Genomic DNA, 14,863 nt, shown 5'->3' with positions numbered 1-14,863 from the left:
TATCTTCTACAGTTTTATACGAGTTAAATTGTTTAAATTAAAACTATAAAGATCAAAATAAAATTTGAGTAAAACTATAAAAGCAAAAAGTGTAATTAATCCAAAAACTTAAATAAATAAATCTAAAAAAGAGGAGTAATTTTAACAATACTTAAATGGCATGGTATGAAACGGCATTGGCATGGATAAGTAATACAGTATTGTTACAATGCTACTAATTTACATTAAATTTTTTGTGAATAAATACATATCCCTTATGAGAAACACGAGTTTGTAGCAATATATTCTTTGTAACAACCGCCTTACAACATATGCCAATCTTGAGCTGAAAATTCAAAAATTTCCAACAAGAACGCAAGAGTTTTTACAGAGCAACTGGTCTCAACTGAGCTTGAGCGCCCTAGAAGGCTCGATATCTCAGCCGAAGTGGCGCTCACCTGGCACACCTATAAACTACTATCACAGTCAAATTTAGCACTAAAATACAAGAGAGCAAAGGAGAGAGGCTTACACTATATTAACAAGGATATATGAGCTCAATGCACTTCTACATGCCCTAAGAGGCCCGGTTAAAAACTCGGCACCTCAAAGTAGTTGCAGCAAATTTCAACGTTACATATCATTTGCACATACCTTCACTCAGTCATAAATGGCTCGGGCGCCTTTTCCCGGCGTCTGTTCTCAATCGCTTTACGGGTTTTGCCCAACCCACCATCCCACTACCGCTGTTCACCGGTTGAGGAGGTGGGTTAGCCCACCCTTGTTGATGGGTAGACTGTTGACTCAATCTTGTCTCCTTTGGGATTGAACCGGGACCCGGACTTCTAGTGCTACGGCCAATGGTAGGGGGTGATACGGGCCCACCTGGTCCGTTCCCGGGCTTCACCGCTGACTTTTCCCGGTCTTTTCTCTTCTTTTTGCAGATAACAAGCTCCCCCGGATGAGTTAACAATCGAGGATCATCCTGCTGACCCTGCTCCCTCGTGCTGCTGCTGCTTCCAATCCTCGAACGGGCTTCACCGCTGGAAATGGGCCCTCGAGACGGTGGCTTCTGGGGAGGAGTTGCATCAGGCTCCACCTCGTTTATCATTTTGTGACGCTTGCTTTGGCCTGCAACTGCCTGTCTTGAAGGAGGAGCAGAGGTAGAGGTAGCTACTGGGCCAGAGAAAGAGAGGGCATTTCTAGCTTCTCGAAAATCCGTGTCCGGGAATGCAATCTTTAAGATATCAAAAAACAGATCGTGCACCTTCCTTGCTTCAGATCTCACCTGTTCATCATAATTGTAAAGTTCTTTCAAAAACTTAAAATATCTCACAAAATTGAGAGAGAGGAATGCAACTCTTGTGACTTTCTTTCTTAGGTAAACTGGGGAGTTGGTGCTAAAATCAGTCTTAGCAGAGAAATCTGGAAGTTACATATATTGACATAAGGGGAAAAAAAACACAAAAAACAACAACTAGGTAAATTGGTCAATTTAGATTCAAGAGGAAAATGACTGGTTTGAAACACAACTTTAGGGAAGATATACTTCAAGTTAAAACTTTTCTCGGTTATAGTGCTAAACTGCACATTTTCCTAGAAAATGCGCGGTTTTCCTTCACACAATGGGGGGAAACAAAGGAAATTTTGGTATCTAAAATTTGAATTTTACAACTTGTTAAAATATACAAACTAGAAACACTTTAGCTGCTGAAATCTCAGATTTCACTTCACTCATGAGGATATTCTTAATGATTTATACAAATGCCACTCTGGAGCTTAGTTGCATAAGGCGTGGATGGGGACAGAGGAGCGAAGGCACATAGAAGAGTCTAAAGTTGGGAGCGCCTGGGAGTGCCAATGTATTTTATATATAAATTATATTGTAAGCAATATTATTGTTACTTGGTTGCAATATTTATGTTAAATGTCTGCATTATTCTAGTATGAGTAAATTCTCATTACAATGGTAACAATTCATCACCAATAACATTTTTTTGAACTCCTCAACCCTCACAAACCCAAATTGAAATATCTACAGAAAAATCTTAATCTTTTAATTCCCAAGACAAAAGCCAAAATCTAAGATTAAAATTTGTTCTCTACAGAATTAAATTTGCCTTAGTAGCTTTCATTTTATTTCTTTTGAGGTTCATATCATATGTTCGAGTGGTCCCATCCTTATTGGAACAGGAACAAGGTTCAGACAAGATCCTCACTCTAATCGCATAATCACAGTTCTAAAGTAAAAACATCACTTCCAATAAGTGTTTTCTATGACTAAGCTCCAGAGGTTTACTTTCTTAAAAAAAAATAAAGAAGCTCCAGAGGTTTCAGTATATGCACATCAAATTAAATGCCTAAGCAAAAGCACATTTCATGCATTTATTTTCTCCAACAAGGCATATAAATTAACCCATTACAAAAATGACTACTAAAAGTCATTCTTCTTTGATTTTTTCCCACCCACATCCTTAAAAACGTTATGAAGGAAAGAAGCAAATAATCTTAAGCAATGAAGTGTAAATTAACAAAAGCAACCATACCTCATGCGAGAATCCAAAATACTGCATTGCACTCTTCAACATAAACTGCACATCAAACACAAGCTCGATCACTCCATTATACTCAAACCTCTCAACACGCTGATCAATCTTTCGCAAATCCAAAAGACTATTTGCAGCTCCACTCAGGTGACCAGAATTTTCAATCCTCTTCCACAAATCTGTAAGCAGAGGAACAATTTGAGGACCTTCCTTATCTATTCTCCTCCGGAGCTTGCTAATTACATTCTTGCACTGCAAAAGTAAATAATTTCATGTTATTTCATGATAATCTTTTGCAGCCAATAGAAACAAAAAATGAAAAGGGAAGATAAAAGGAAAGGAAAGAAGCTAAAGGGAAGAAGTTCTGATATGCAAGTTACAACACTACCAAAATGTATCCCAACCCCTTTTTTAAAACTATGCTTAGAAGTTGGAATATAACACACTATCATCAATACAGTACTGAGTACACAGTCAAGTTACTACAATTCAAGTTGTGTCATAAAAAGCTGTATTATGAAAGACAACATTCAAGCTTATTTTTATATAAATATGAAAACATAGTACCCAGTACATACTTTTTGGAAAAACAGTGATGCCTATAGAGATAACATGGTACAACCCAATGTTTTGGAAAATGCATTCCGAAATCATTACAAAACAGTGAATTTAACAATCACAATTTTCCCCCCATAAGTTTTATTAAATTTTTCCTTTAAGGCAAAAAAATAAAATATAATTAACAAAAATCTAGAGAGTAGAGTTATTGCATGACAATGTAAAAAAGTGGGCCATTATGCTTCTAGAATTTTGTGTTAAAAGATTAATTTGAAGAATACTAAACTATATTTTATTAGATGTCTAATTATTAAAAGAAAATTGCTTTCATATTTAATAGTACCTTACATTCTAGTATTGTGAGCTACCCAGCGTTACCCCTATCATCATGTGATATACCACATTTTGTTCCCGTTTCTAGTACCAAAACGATCCGCATTAAAGGTATCATAACAAAAAATTAGTATGTGCCAATCATTAGTCACTTTCAAATCCAGAACAACACCACAATATAAGGGTAGGGAGTCTAGTAATACATACCCTTCTTTGAATGACATCAGACATCTTGCTGACACCAATTGAAGTTCCACTAGTGTTCAAAACTTTACCATCCCAATTTTCCCTAGAGTGTTCGGCGGCATCTTCCAAGGGAGCAGGTGCAGAATTCAATCTGCCAGATTTCAAAGAAGCATGTACCTTTGATGTATTTGCAATTCTCCTTGACGGTAAATTTTGCCTACTTTTCGAGGATGAATCACTTTGATCATGCTTTAAGGCATTGGACTCTGCAAGCTTTTTGGGTTCAGAGTCATTCCTCAACTGTGGTTCATATTTATGGCCCACTTGGAATGGCAACTGAGATAAGTCTCCACGATGGAGAGATGGCTTTTCATTGGGGTACTTCTCTTCTGACCTTTCTGCAGTATAACGTGGCCGAAGCCGAATACTACGTTTTCGTTTTATTTTGGGTTGCAAAACCTGTTCATCTTCTCCTTCTTCACGATCTTGAATCCAACTTCCTGACTGCTGGAGGTCCACATGAGAATCTCCAGACATAGCTATTTCACCTTCCTCTAATTCATCAGTCTGGCATAATTTGTCGCAAGAAAAATTAATCAGCTAGCAAAAACTGACTTCAACAATAAAGCATTAATATAGAATGAGATTAAATATACCAGTCTTTTCGAAAGAGAACTTGGCCTGGCATCTAAGGCCGAAAGTGACCCAAACTTCTGAGACGATATAGAAGGCGAGGCCACCCTCTGTGTCAATCTTTGACCGTCTGCGGATGATCCTGATGAACCAGCTTCTTCAACAGTATGATTTTGTCTAGTGCTTTCAGCAGCCCTGGCATACTCATACCCAACAGCACCAACTGGACCATCTTCTTCTGACTGATCTTTACTTGCTGGAAGTGCCTCAACAGCGCCAATAAATTCTTCCTCTTCAAACTCATTAATCTCTCCCTCTTCTTCCTGGGCTGAATACCCATTCCTCTCTTCAGAACTAGCTTCAGAGAACTCCCCATTTTCGTCATCCACCTCCGTGTAAATAGGGAATTTTTTCCCCTTAGGTCGTCCCCTCTTTTTCTCAGTTAAATCAGAAGCCATTTCACCTGATTCAACACCAATACTGCCACCTAGCAAGGTGTTCTTTGATGGCTTTTTTGATAGATTAGCAATAGTAGCATTTACTTCTCTTGTACCGGCTCGAAGCCATTTAGGCACCTGGTCATACTTCATCATCTCCTCTGTCCAGTCAAGTTCTTCATCCATTTGATCAAAGAGCTCTACTTCTTCTTCACTTCTAGCAATCATGCGATTTACCTGTTGCAGTGAGGGGACATCATGGACTGTTTCTTGATATCTTTCCTCGTCATGCAACAATGTCTCTAGGGTCAAACGCCTCTCTTCATGTGTTGTCCTCTGGTCAAAACGTCCAGCATTAATAACCTCATCAGCCATATCAATCTTATACTGTTGGATGTTCTTCCGTATGAGGCTCTCAATAGATCCCATATATCGATCCTTACCCGCAAGATCATCCTCTGAATCAACTACCCCACCACTTTTAAATTCATCCTCTTTCTGATGGCTTGAGATTTTATCAACCACTGCTTCCATATAGATAACTTTCACTTCTCTTTTCTGTCCGATGCGGTGGGCTCTAGCAACTGCTTGTTCCTCATTTTTTGGGTTCGGATCAGGATCATATATGATGACAGTGTCAGCAGTCTGAAGATTTAAACCCCGTCCAGCAGCACGAATGCTAAGCAAGAAGATAAAGCAGTCAGTGTCGGGGCTATTAAATTCCACAATAGCCGATTCACGGTCTTCTAAGCTAGTTGTTCCATCAATTCTTCTGTACACAAGTCGCCGCCACTGCAGATATTCCTCCAACAAGTCAAGAAGTTTTGTCATTGTACTAAAGAGCAATACTCTGTGTCCTGTTCTCTGAAGCTTTATGAGAATCCTATCCAGAACCCACAATTTCCCACACGATCTAACAAGAAAATCCTTGGACAAATCATTAAAATAAGGGTAATTAAGCAAGGGATGATTGCAAGTTTTCCGGAGCTCCATGCATCTATTATTCAGAGGTTTATATGTTTTAGCCTGGTAAATAGAACTTTTTTGAACCTTGCGCTTCTCATCTTCTGGATCCACTCGAATAGTACCGGTATATTTAATCCAATCATAAATGGCACCCTGAATAGCTGACATCCTACATCTTAAAACAATGGAAACCTACAACCAAATAGTGCAGTTAGAAACAATCCAACATTAAATGACTTGATCAAATACAACTGTTATGATAGCATACCTTGGGTGGAAGTGAGCCTTCCACATCTTCAACACGACGTCGGAGCATAAAAGGCTCCAGAATTTGATGAAGCCGGTGGATAATGATAACTTTCTTCTCAGTCTCAAGCCAGTCATCTTCTGCATTATGTGTGGGAGCTTCTTTTTGAAAGGGTTTCGAAAACCAATCATGAAATGCTTTGCGGTTATCAAAAACTTCAGGAAGGAGTAGATTTAGAAGTGACCAGAGTTCTTTGAGATCATTCTGCAAAGAAAAAAAACAACAGAATTAACTAGATGGTTTTATTTGGTCTATCAGCCGTAGTTTTATGCTCAAGTTCTCAATATTGAGAATATGTTTCTTGTTATCAAATTTAAGTATGCAATAAGTCATATCCAAGAATTATAAATTCACAGACCCATTAAAAATAATAATTTCATTTGTCCACTTTTTTTGAGAAAATAAACACAATCTTTGAATAAATCGCCGTCCAGTAAATGTTTCCATATTAGCTTTCTCCAAATTTCAGACAAAATTCAAATCAATCCTAAAATCTTACTTTTCTTTTGGTCATATAATTGAAGGTTTATTAGTAACAAAAGACATAAATGTGACAACAGAGGCATGTGTAGATATCTGTCAGACTGTCACAATCCAACTGCTGCAACTTATGACAATTTCTCCATTTTGGAACAGATTCCTTTAATCAAATTTACTTTGATTGCTAAGATTAGGCTTAGCTCACTTCAATTTTATTGAGCTTAGCCCTTAAGACTTACTTTAGATCAGCACACTTGTGTTACTTACAATTTTTAGACATAAATATCAATGCATATATAATCCATCTTATGAACATACAGGAAAACTATCTAAGCATGCTTTGCTAGTCGTCAAATAAAAGTAATTGATTGTCTTCAAGCCAAACCAATTAATGACATCAAAAAGGTCACCTCTAGATTAGCCCCAGGATCAAAGCCCAACTTAGCTCAAACATTCCATCAGATAGTTTTAAGTTTAGGAAGGAAACACAACCCTTTTTTTTTGGATAAGGAATGACAATCAGGCTCAACATGTTAAGGAACTATACCAAATTGCAGGGAAAAACAAGCTTGGGAGGAATGAAGATAACCAAGAAGCCTGCAAACTTATAAAAGCAAAGCTAACTACTAACATTGCAGACTACATGAATTAGTTGGGCTTTTGAAAGAGATATACACGCATATGTTCATGCATACACATTTAAATGGATGCCATGTGACTGCACTGTCTGTGACGCACTCTTAACAAACCTGAAGAGGGGTCCCCGTGAGAAGAAGGCGCCTCTGGCAACGATATCTATCAAGATCTCGAGATAGAACTGATTCCCTGTCCTTCATGCGTTGTGCTTCATCAATTATAATATATTTCCAATCGACTTTTGAAAGCTTTGAACGGTCGTACATGATGAACTCGTAAGTTGTCACAAGTACATTAAATTTCATGGCACAAACCTCCTAGACAAAAGAGGGGCAAAAATCTCAGCAATATGTCAAAATCTCAAAAAAGTAAAAATAAAGGACACTGAACAACTTACTTGAGAAAACAACTTTGACCGTTGATCCTTCACACCAACATAAAAAATGCAGGACGCAGATGGTAACCAATTATGTAACTCACTCTGGAAAATTAAATGTGTCAGTCATATTACAAAACGGGGGAATAATACTCGTAACCGTGAAAGAAAACGTTAACTGACCTTCCAGTTCACCAAAACAGCATTTGGAACAATAATAAGATGTGGGCCATAGTTTCCTTTGAACTCCATCAGATAAGCAATCAAGGCCATCACCTGCACAAGCAAAGAAGACAGTAAAAAAGGTGTATCATTAGGCCTCATATCAGACAATACTTACCACTTTTTAATTATCAAAACTAATAAACCTCACATGTATGATACAACAGCCCAAAGATAAGTTGCTCACAACCAAAAATACAAAATAGGGCCTCATCTTTGTTTTGGAGGGCAGCAGACAGACAAAAATAAAAACCACTACATATGAGAGAGATTCACCTGTACAGTCTTCCCAAGACCCATCTCATCTGCCAAAATTCCATTTAATTTGTTGTTATACAAAGAGAGCATCCACTGCAATCCAACCTGCAAGATCCAGCACAATAATTAACTAAAAAGTCCTACTTGCATCAGAAGAAACAATAAAATAAATTTTTTTTTTAAAAAAAACAAGACTATTAATTATTTTAAATAAATGGAAAAATATATATATATACAACCAAAGTAATTAACCTACAAGTTGATAATCTCGCAAGGTTCCAGCCCGTAGCATTGAAGGCTGCCTTATAACCCTTTCGCTGACAGCATGTGCAAGATTGTAATACCTGGCGACAACTATGAAGAATGAAAATTTGAGGGGGGGGGTAATTCTTTTTTTTATTTTCTTTTTTTAAAAATAAAGATGTGACACAGATCTTCAACCCAAGTTGGAGAAAGTGTTACACGGTCTTGGGTAGAACTCACCCCAAAAGCTAGCTATTAAGGTGAGGGTGCCCTCACGCTTATATGCTTAATATTACTTCAGTACTCAGGCGATGTGGGATTTCGCTTCACACCCTCCCTCACGCCAAGCGTGCTTACTCGGCAGCACCTGCGGCGTCTAAGCCAGGGACACGCACCCTACCCATCCTTGAGTACTCTGGCTCTGATACCATGTTACACGATCTTAGGTAGAACTAACCTCAAAAGCTAGCTATTAAGGTGAGGGTGCCCTCACGCTTATATGCTTAATATTATTTTACTACTCAGCCAATGTGGGATTTCGCTTCACAGGAAGATATACATCGAGAAACACTGGTGAGATTTATTTATTTTTTGATAACCCACTCTGGTGACATATCTAGTCGTGACTACGCAAAATTATTAATACGAAAACAATTCCTGCATACACGACAAACAATTGGCATCTGTAACTAGCACAAAACTCCACACATGGAGCAAACAATTCCACTGACAACATACTCTCATTTTAATCTGCTTCTCAGTATCCTCTGGAATAATGAAATTAAAAGCATCTCATCAGATTAATAGAAAACTCACTTGTTAACAGATGAACTTTCCTTAGGTGCATTCATTTCAGAGAAACGGTTTCTTATCGTTACTTCCTCTCCAGCACAAGCTGCTGCGGCTCTTACTTCTTCTTCAGAGAGACCCTTTTTTCAACAAATCAAAATATAAACAAATTAATCAAAGCACCGACTGCACAAGAGGCTCTGAGAAACTTGACTGGGATGTTAAATTATATGTCTAGGAGGAAAAAAGGGAGGGGGGGAATCACAGAGACAGAGACAGAGACAGAGAGAATGAATGCCTGAATTCGTGCAGCAGCAGCAGCAGCATTTGCTGCTTCCTCAACCTCCTGCTGATTCTTTGCAGCCGTTATTTTACTTCCCAGTTTATGAAGATACTCTTCTGTCTGCGTTAAAAATGATGAGAGAACGGCATATCTCTCAGCAGCATCACCTGGAATGCTAGTCTGCTGCTCCAGCAACATTTCTCTATACCTCTCAACATCATTATTCTTCAATGCTTCCATCCTTCGATTCCGATCATCATCCTTCCTTTTTGAGAACTCCCTCAGCATTTTCTCATGATATTTTGCAACTCCCCTGTTACGGGCAGTTCGTGCATCACGGATGGCCCAATGAGCCTCAAGAAGCTTCTTACGCCACTGAAAAATGGATTTCAGTTGTTTCTCTCTCACTGCTTTCTGAGAGGCTTGTACTTGCCTAGTGAGCTCCATGCGTTGACGCTCACAAAGTCGAACAAACTTCCGATATGGCCTGTCGGGCATCGCCATTATCTCCTGTTGCTGTTGATCAACTTCATCCCTCAAGCGCGCCTGAAGATCCAAAAGTCGAAGTTTCCTCTCTTCAATTTGCAGCCGCAAAACAAGATCCGGCCTAATCCTTTTCCTCTCCAAGTTCACTGCTAGTAAACCACTGATTTTCCTTAAATTTTCTGCCCTTTTCTTGGTAAGCACTTCCATGCCTTCCTCAAGAAGCAGGTCCTTGACATCATAAGCCAATGTCAAATTATTGTTGTTCATTGTCATCATAGACCCAAATGAGTCGTGTTTACGAGTGAAAAAGGGGAAATCAAATAGTGGTCCATGATACTTCCTGGTAGAGCCAACATCTTTTGGCTGCGGAACATTGTTTGCCTGTACGGGTTTTTTAGCTTGAATTGAATCAGATACAGCAACCTGTGATGCAACTGCCTTGCCCCTATCCATTGTTAAATCGCTTCTAATCGGAGTTTTCTCATTACTACGTTCAACTTCCTGTTCTGATTTAACAGGAAATATAGCAGCTTGCTGCTCTTCCTTTCCAGAAGGAAGCACTGGTATGGGCTCTTTTGTCACACTTGTCATACCTTGTGAATGAACTGTCAAGGCAGTTGCTTTCTCATCTCCTGAAAAAGCTTCCTCTTTTGAATTCTTCAGTCCACTAGATGATGCTACAACCTGCGGATCCTTCTCACTGGACTCTAATTGTCTCGCATGATCTTCTGCATTTTTTCCAGCAGATCTATCCTGATTACTTGTTCCAGCAGGGACAACCACCTGCTGCGGCTGTGTTTCAAGGGGTGGTGGAGCAATAGCTCGAAGTAGTTCTTGTGGAAGAGTTCCATCACCTTTCTGTCAATAAGAAAAAAGAAAGTATCCTCCCATTAGCATTTCAACAGTAAGTCTAACAAGCTTTGTGAGCATGGTTATCAAAATCACATTCCAGGTCATAGAATCGTACGATCCTATGATCCTAAATTGCCAAAACGATCCACATCATTGTAGACCCGGTGTTAAAGCAAGATCGCAAGTAGGATCATAGTAGGATCGTTAGGTTTGTGATTTTCACCTTATTTTTTATATACATCATTCTTATTTTTATTTTTAGCTTATTTTTAATAGAAAGTAGAATCTTATGATTCTTGATTTAATCCACGAGACCCTCTCACTGATCTTAAATAGGATCCGGTTTTAACAAACATGTTGTGATTGAGTACTTAGAACAAGTAATATAAGGTAGCCAACATGCATTAGTGTGTGTGTGTGTGTGTTGTGCGTGTCTGGGAGGCTGGATGGAGCAGGATGGAGTTTGCAAACCTTCAGGCGCCTAAATGCTAGTATTTGTGCTTTAAGAACATGCAGTTGCTGTTTGGTAAACCCCGTACGTGGTTGTTGCATCTGGGCCACCGCTCCACCTCGAGACGAAAAGGGATTTCCCGGACCCCCATCAATAGGTGAAGTTGCAGATTGTAGAGAAGAACGGCTCAATTGCTTGTTATACTGCATTTGCAAATTTTCTGGACCAGTTAACGTGCTTTTTGTGTGGAGTGAATGATCCACACCCTGGTTCAAGTTCACAGATGACTGGGGGGGATGAATCGGAGGCATTCCATTACCAAGCATCATTGTTTGTCTCGGAAGCACCTGGTTCTCTCTGCCATGAGCAGAGAACTGCTGCACCGGAATGTTGTTAGCATTGTTAGCTGTCGTAGCATTCAGAGTCGTGCCAAACTGGCCAGGTGCAACTGTCTGCCTAGCTTTAGTGGCGCCAGACTGTCCAGACACATCGCTCGAAGAATTTTGACGGGGAGAACTCTCAGTTGCAACTTGTGGAGAACCAACTCGCTGCTTTGGCATCGAGACAGGTGAAGAAGACTGTGCAACCATATTGTTTTCATTTGCCTTCTGCTGTGCAAGCATCCTAGACTGCATGAGTGGAATAAGCTGAGCCATCAAGTTGGCGTTTGCAGGAAGTGACAAATCAATATTCCGCTCAAGTGCCAAAGCCTGCATGTGTGCAGCCACTGCAAGCTGGCTATTTGCCATGCTTTGGATGTTTTGCTGAGCCTGTGGTGCTTGCATAGGTCTTACAACATTTCCCTGCATTAATTGGCCCATAGATGTCGACTGGGTTGGAGGCTTTGGATCACTCCTTTGATCGGAGACTGCCTGTTGTGCTTGCTCTGTCTGCTTCTCACCATGAGCAAAACGTTCAGGTGGTTTCTTGGATGATGATGTCTGGGCCTGATTAGCAGCTTGTATGGACATGAGCTCCTGCATCTTCAGATTACCCATCCTTGTCTCCTGATCCTTTCCCGATAGATGCCCCATCATCCCCATTTTTGCTTGGTGCTGAGATTGGATCCCCGGGTTCTGTTGGGTGGCATGGAATGCATATTGGAGGTAAGCCTGCTGCATTGGATTCAGCATTTGTTGCTCAATGCCTTGACTCCTATTTTGGCCGGGATCCCGAATGTGAGCAGCACTATGTTGTTGAGACAAATCAATTAACTTCCTGGACTGTTGAGGCAGTTGCATCATACCAGAAGATGATGCGAAATTGCCCCCTCCCAAGACTCCGTGGAGACCGCCAGCTTGATAGGCTAGAATGGCTTCATTTCCTTCAGGTTTTCTAAGCAATTGTTGTTGCAATGACTACACCAACAACATTCAAGTCTAAATCGTGTGAGCACATAACTTGATGTACAACCCAAAAACATTAACACCAAGTGTTTAAATAATCTAGTAGGAAATCTTACACTCATTGCAATGACAATATATAGATTCCAAATCAATACACAACAATATAATGTAAGGTACATAAAGTAGTGGTAGACAAGAATTGGCTAGAAGTTGGAACAAGTCAAAATTACCAGTTCATAACCACCAAAAGAATGATCAATTGACAGAGACCTATAAAACAATGAATAGGACTTGACAGAAATTCCAGTTCTAATAGAAGAAGAGTGACCAGCTATCAAGAGTAGAGAAACACCTTCCTACAAAAATAAATAAATAAATAGTAGAGAAACACAACTGGATCGCATCAAAGTACTCTTTTTTGCTCCAATGCATCTTTAATAGAGGCCATAAAAACATGGAAAAACAAGTTTAGAATTCAAGATAACATACTGAACAACTCAAAATGCTAAATAAATAAACATGGCAACTAAGATAAAAGAAATGTATATGATAATGTAAACAAGTATACCTGCAAATAATCTAGCCAAGTGCGATGCAGTTGGAATCTATAGAAGCTCCAATGTTTCTTCAAAATTATTACTTAGCAAGGCTCATCACACCATGTTCAACCACAATTAAACTTTTGATCTTCAACAAACTAACCCCTCTAACCATATAATTAACTCCTTAAGCTCAAATATGAGATATCCCATATGCATTACTGCTAACCTCACCAAATGTTCCAACATCTACTCCTAATCTTCTTTTTTCTTTTTCTTTTTTCTTTTTTTTTTTGTTGGATAAGCGTCCTAGTGAGAAATATATATATTAACAAGCACAAAACAACAGGAAAAAAGCATGGTAGCCCACTATTATATAAGACAGTGAGGATAAGCCTGTCAAGAACAGGCAAAAAATTAGGAAGCTGGCATGTAAAAATAGATAACAAGTCTTGATAGCATGAGTTAAGCAACCCAGAGTTTATGTTACTATCAATTACCTTTTTCTTCTAAATTATGCTTAGTTTAGCTACTCGAGCAGCTAAATTGATAAGTTGAAATTCACATCAAAATGTTCTAATCAAGTTCACGAATAGACAATTCCAAAAAGTAGCTAACTTGAAATATAGAAAACCAAGTGAACAACATATCAATTTATTCACTCCATTAATTACTCAATTCAGTACAACCCGCTATAGAAAACAATTCCAATTTAAAAACCCATTTGTAAATTCAATCAATAAACATGAATTAAACGATTTCTAACAACGCTAACCTGTCTCTGCTGTTGTTGCTGATGCTGTTGCTGTTGTTGCTGCTGCTGTTGTTTTGAATCAAACCCTAAATGCGGTGCCGATACGGCCGACGACGAAGACGACGGCGATGCCGAAGAAGAAGAAGGTCCCATCGCTGCTGTGTTCCGGCCACCATGTCCCTGTTGGGTCCCACCTCCCGATTGCATACAAAATTACTCTGACACAACCCACACAAAACTGGAAAAATTGATTTCTCCAACCGCCTAATCCCTCCAAAATTCACGCGGTTTCTTACAATCCGATGTCGTTTAAAGCCCTTTCGCACTCCGATCCCAACGTTCGAATAACGTCTCACTGTCTCTCTCTCCCTCTCTTTCTCTCTCCACTCTCTCTCTCTCTCTCTCTCTCTAAAAAGCGATAATTTTGCTGAACATAGAAGTGGGGGCTTGTTTTTGGCTCGACCAATGGAAGATCGATCTTGTGACCGGCGAGCCCCGAAGTTGCCGGAATCGATTGATTCCACTCTCTCTCTCTCTTCTCTCACTCACTGTCTCTCTCTCCACTCTCAATTTCACAAAATTTGCATTACAGTCAAACCCTAAACCGCTATTTTAAGAGTTTTTTTTATTTTTTCATTTTTTCTCACACTATATTGTTATTATACTGCGCATTTCTTGAATTAATTAGGAAAAAGTGTAGAGACTCCTTCTAATCACCACTCTACAATCCCTACATACGTGGTGGGTAGTGATTCGAGGTGCAGGAAAAAAAAAATATATATATATATATATAACCAATAAGGGAGAGAGGTCAAAAGGGATAAAAGAAAAAAAGGGTAAATTACATTTACCTCCCATGAGGTTTCTGACAAATATAGGGAGCTCCCCTGTGGTTTGAATAATTACAGTAACCTCTCCTATTTTACCTGACAATATCAAGATTCCTCCCTGCTGTCAAAAATCAGTAAACAATGTTACTTTTTTCTTAGAAAATTACTTTATTGCCCTTCCCTTTAAAAATATTAAAAAATGTTTTTGGATTGGAGGATAAGTTTAGAGTGTTTGAACAGTATTTTTAGATTTATTTTTTAAAAATATTAAAAAAATGTTTTAAAAAAATTATTTTTTATTTTAAATATATAATTTTTATTTAAATATTTTATTTTATTTTGTAAATATTTTAATATTTTAATTTTAATATTT

At 38.8% G+C, this 14,863-nt stretch overlaps 1 protein-coding gene across 6 annotated transcripts; it reads right to left on the bottom strand.

Moving 5' to 3' along the window:
* Positions 1-200: 200 nt before the first annotated feature.
* BRM (transcription regulatory protein SNF2) lies at positions 201-14,494 on the bottom strand. Of its 6 annotated transcripts, XR_014362537.1 has the most exons (16): positions 13,682-14,494; positions 11,042-12,379; positions 9,248-10,576; positions 8,977-9,089; positions 8,174-8,261; positions 7,936-8,022; positions 7,621-7,713; positions 7,459-7,542; positions 7,175-7,378; positions 5,907-6,149; positions 4,259-5,830; positions 3,624-4,169; positions 3,427-3,500; positions 2,526-2,777; positions 634-1,267; positions 201-446 (listed from the first exon to the last, which is right to left on the bottom strand). XR_014362537.1 is itself a non-coding variant. In XM_028258350.2 (15 exons), exons 1-14 carry the CDS (start codon positions 13,865-13,867, stop codon positions 644-646), a joined length of 6,759 nt encoding a protein of 2,252 aa, XP_028114151.2. In that variant the 5' UTR covers positions 13,868-14,494; the 3' UTR covers positions 201-446; positions 634-643. The 6 variants fall into 6 exon arrangements, 4 of the variants coding, with proteins under 4 accessions (XP_028114151.2, XP_082773112.1, XP_028114150.2 ...); XR_014362536.1 differs by having other exon boundaries at positions 201-1,267; XM_028258350.2 differs by lacking the exon at positions 3,427-3,500.
* Positions 14,495-14,863: the final 369 nt, after the last annotated feature.

This window comes from Camellia sinensis, chromosome 2, assembly GCF_055761805.1.
Source record: "Camellia sinensis isolate YWXY chromosome 2, ASM5576180v1, whole genome shotgun sequence".
Classification (NCBI taxonomy): Eukaryota; Viridiplantae; Streptophyta; class Magnoliopsida; order Ericales; family Theaceae; genus Camellia; species Camellia sinensis.
This window is presented reverse-complemented; position numbering and strand designations above follow the sequence as displayed.

What these genes read in the sequence shown, in the direction of transcription:
- BRM (XM_028258349.2), bottom strand. Translation starts at nt 13,867, where the DNA reads ATGCAATCGGGAGGTGGGACCCAACAGGGACATGGTGGCCGGAACACA. An exon ending in TCACGGGGACCCCTCTTCAG is followed by an intron (nt 6,150 to 7,174) that starts GTTTGTTAAGAG and finishes TTTTCTTTGCAG; the next exon opens with AATGATCTCAAAGAACTCTG. An exon ending in GTTCTCTTTCGAAAAGACTG is followed by an intron (nt 4,170 to 4,258) that starts GTATATTTAATC and finishes AAATTATGCCAG; the next exon opens with ACTGATGAATTAGAGGAAGG.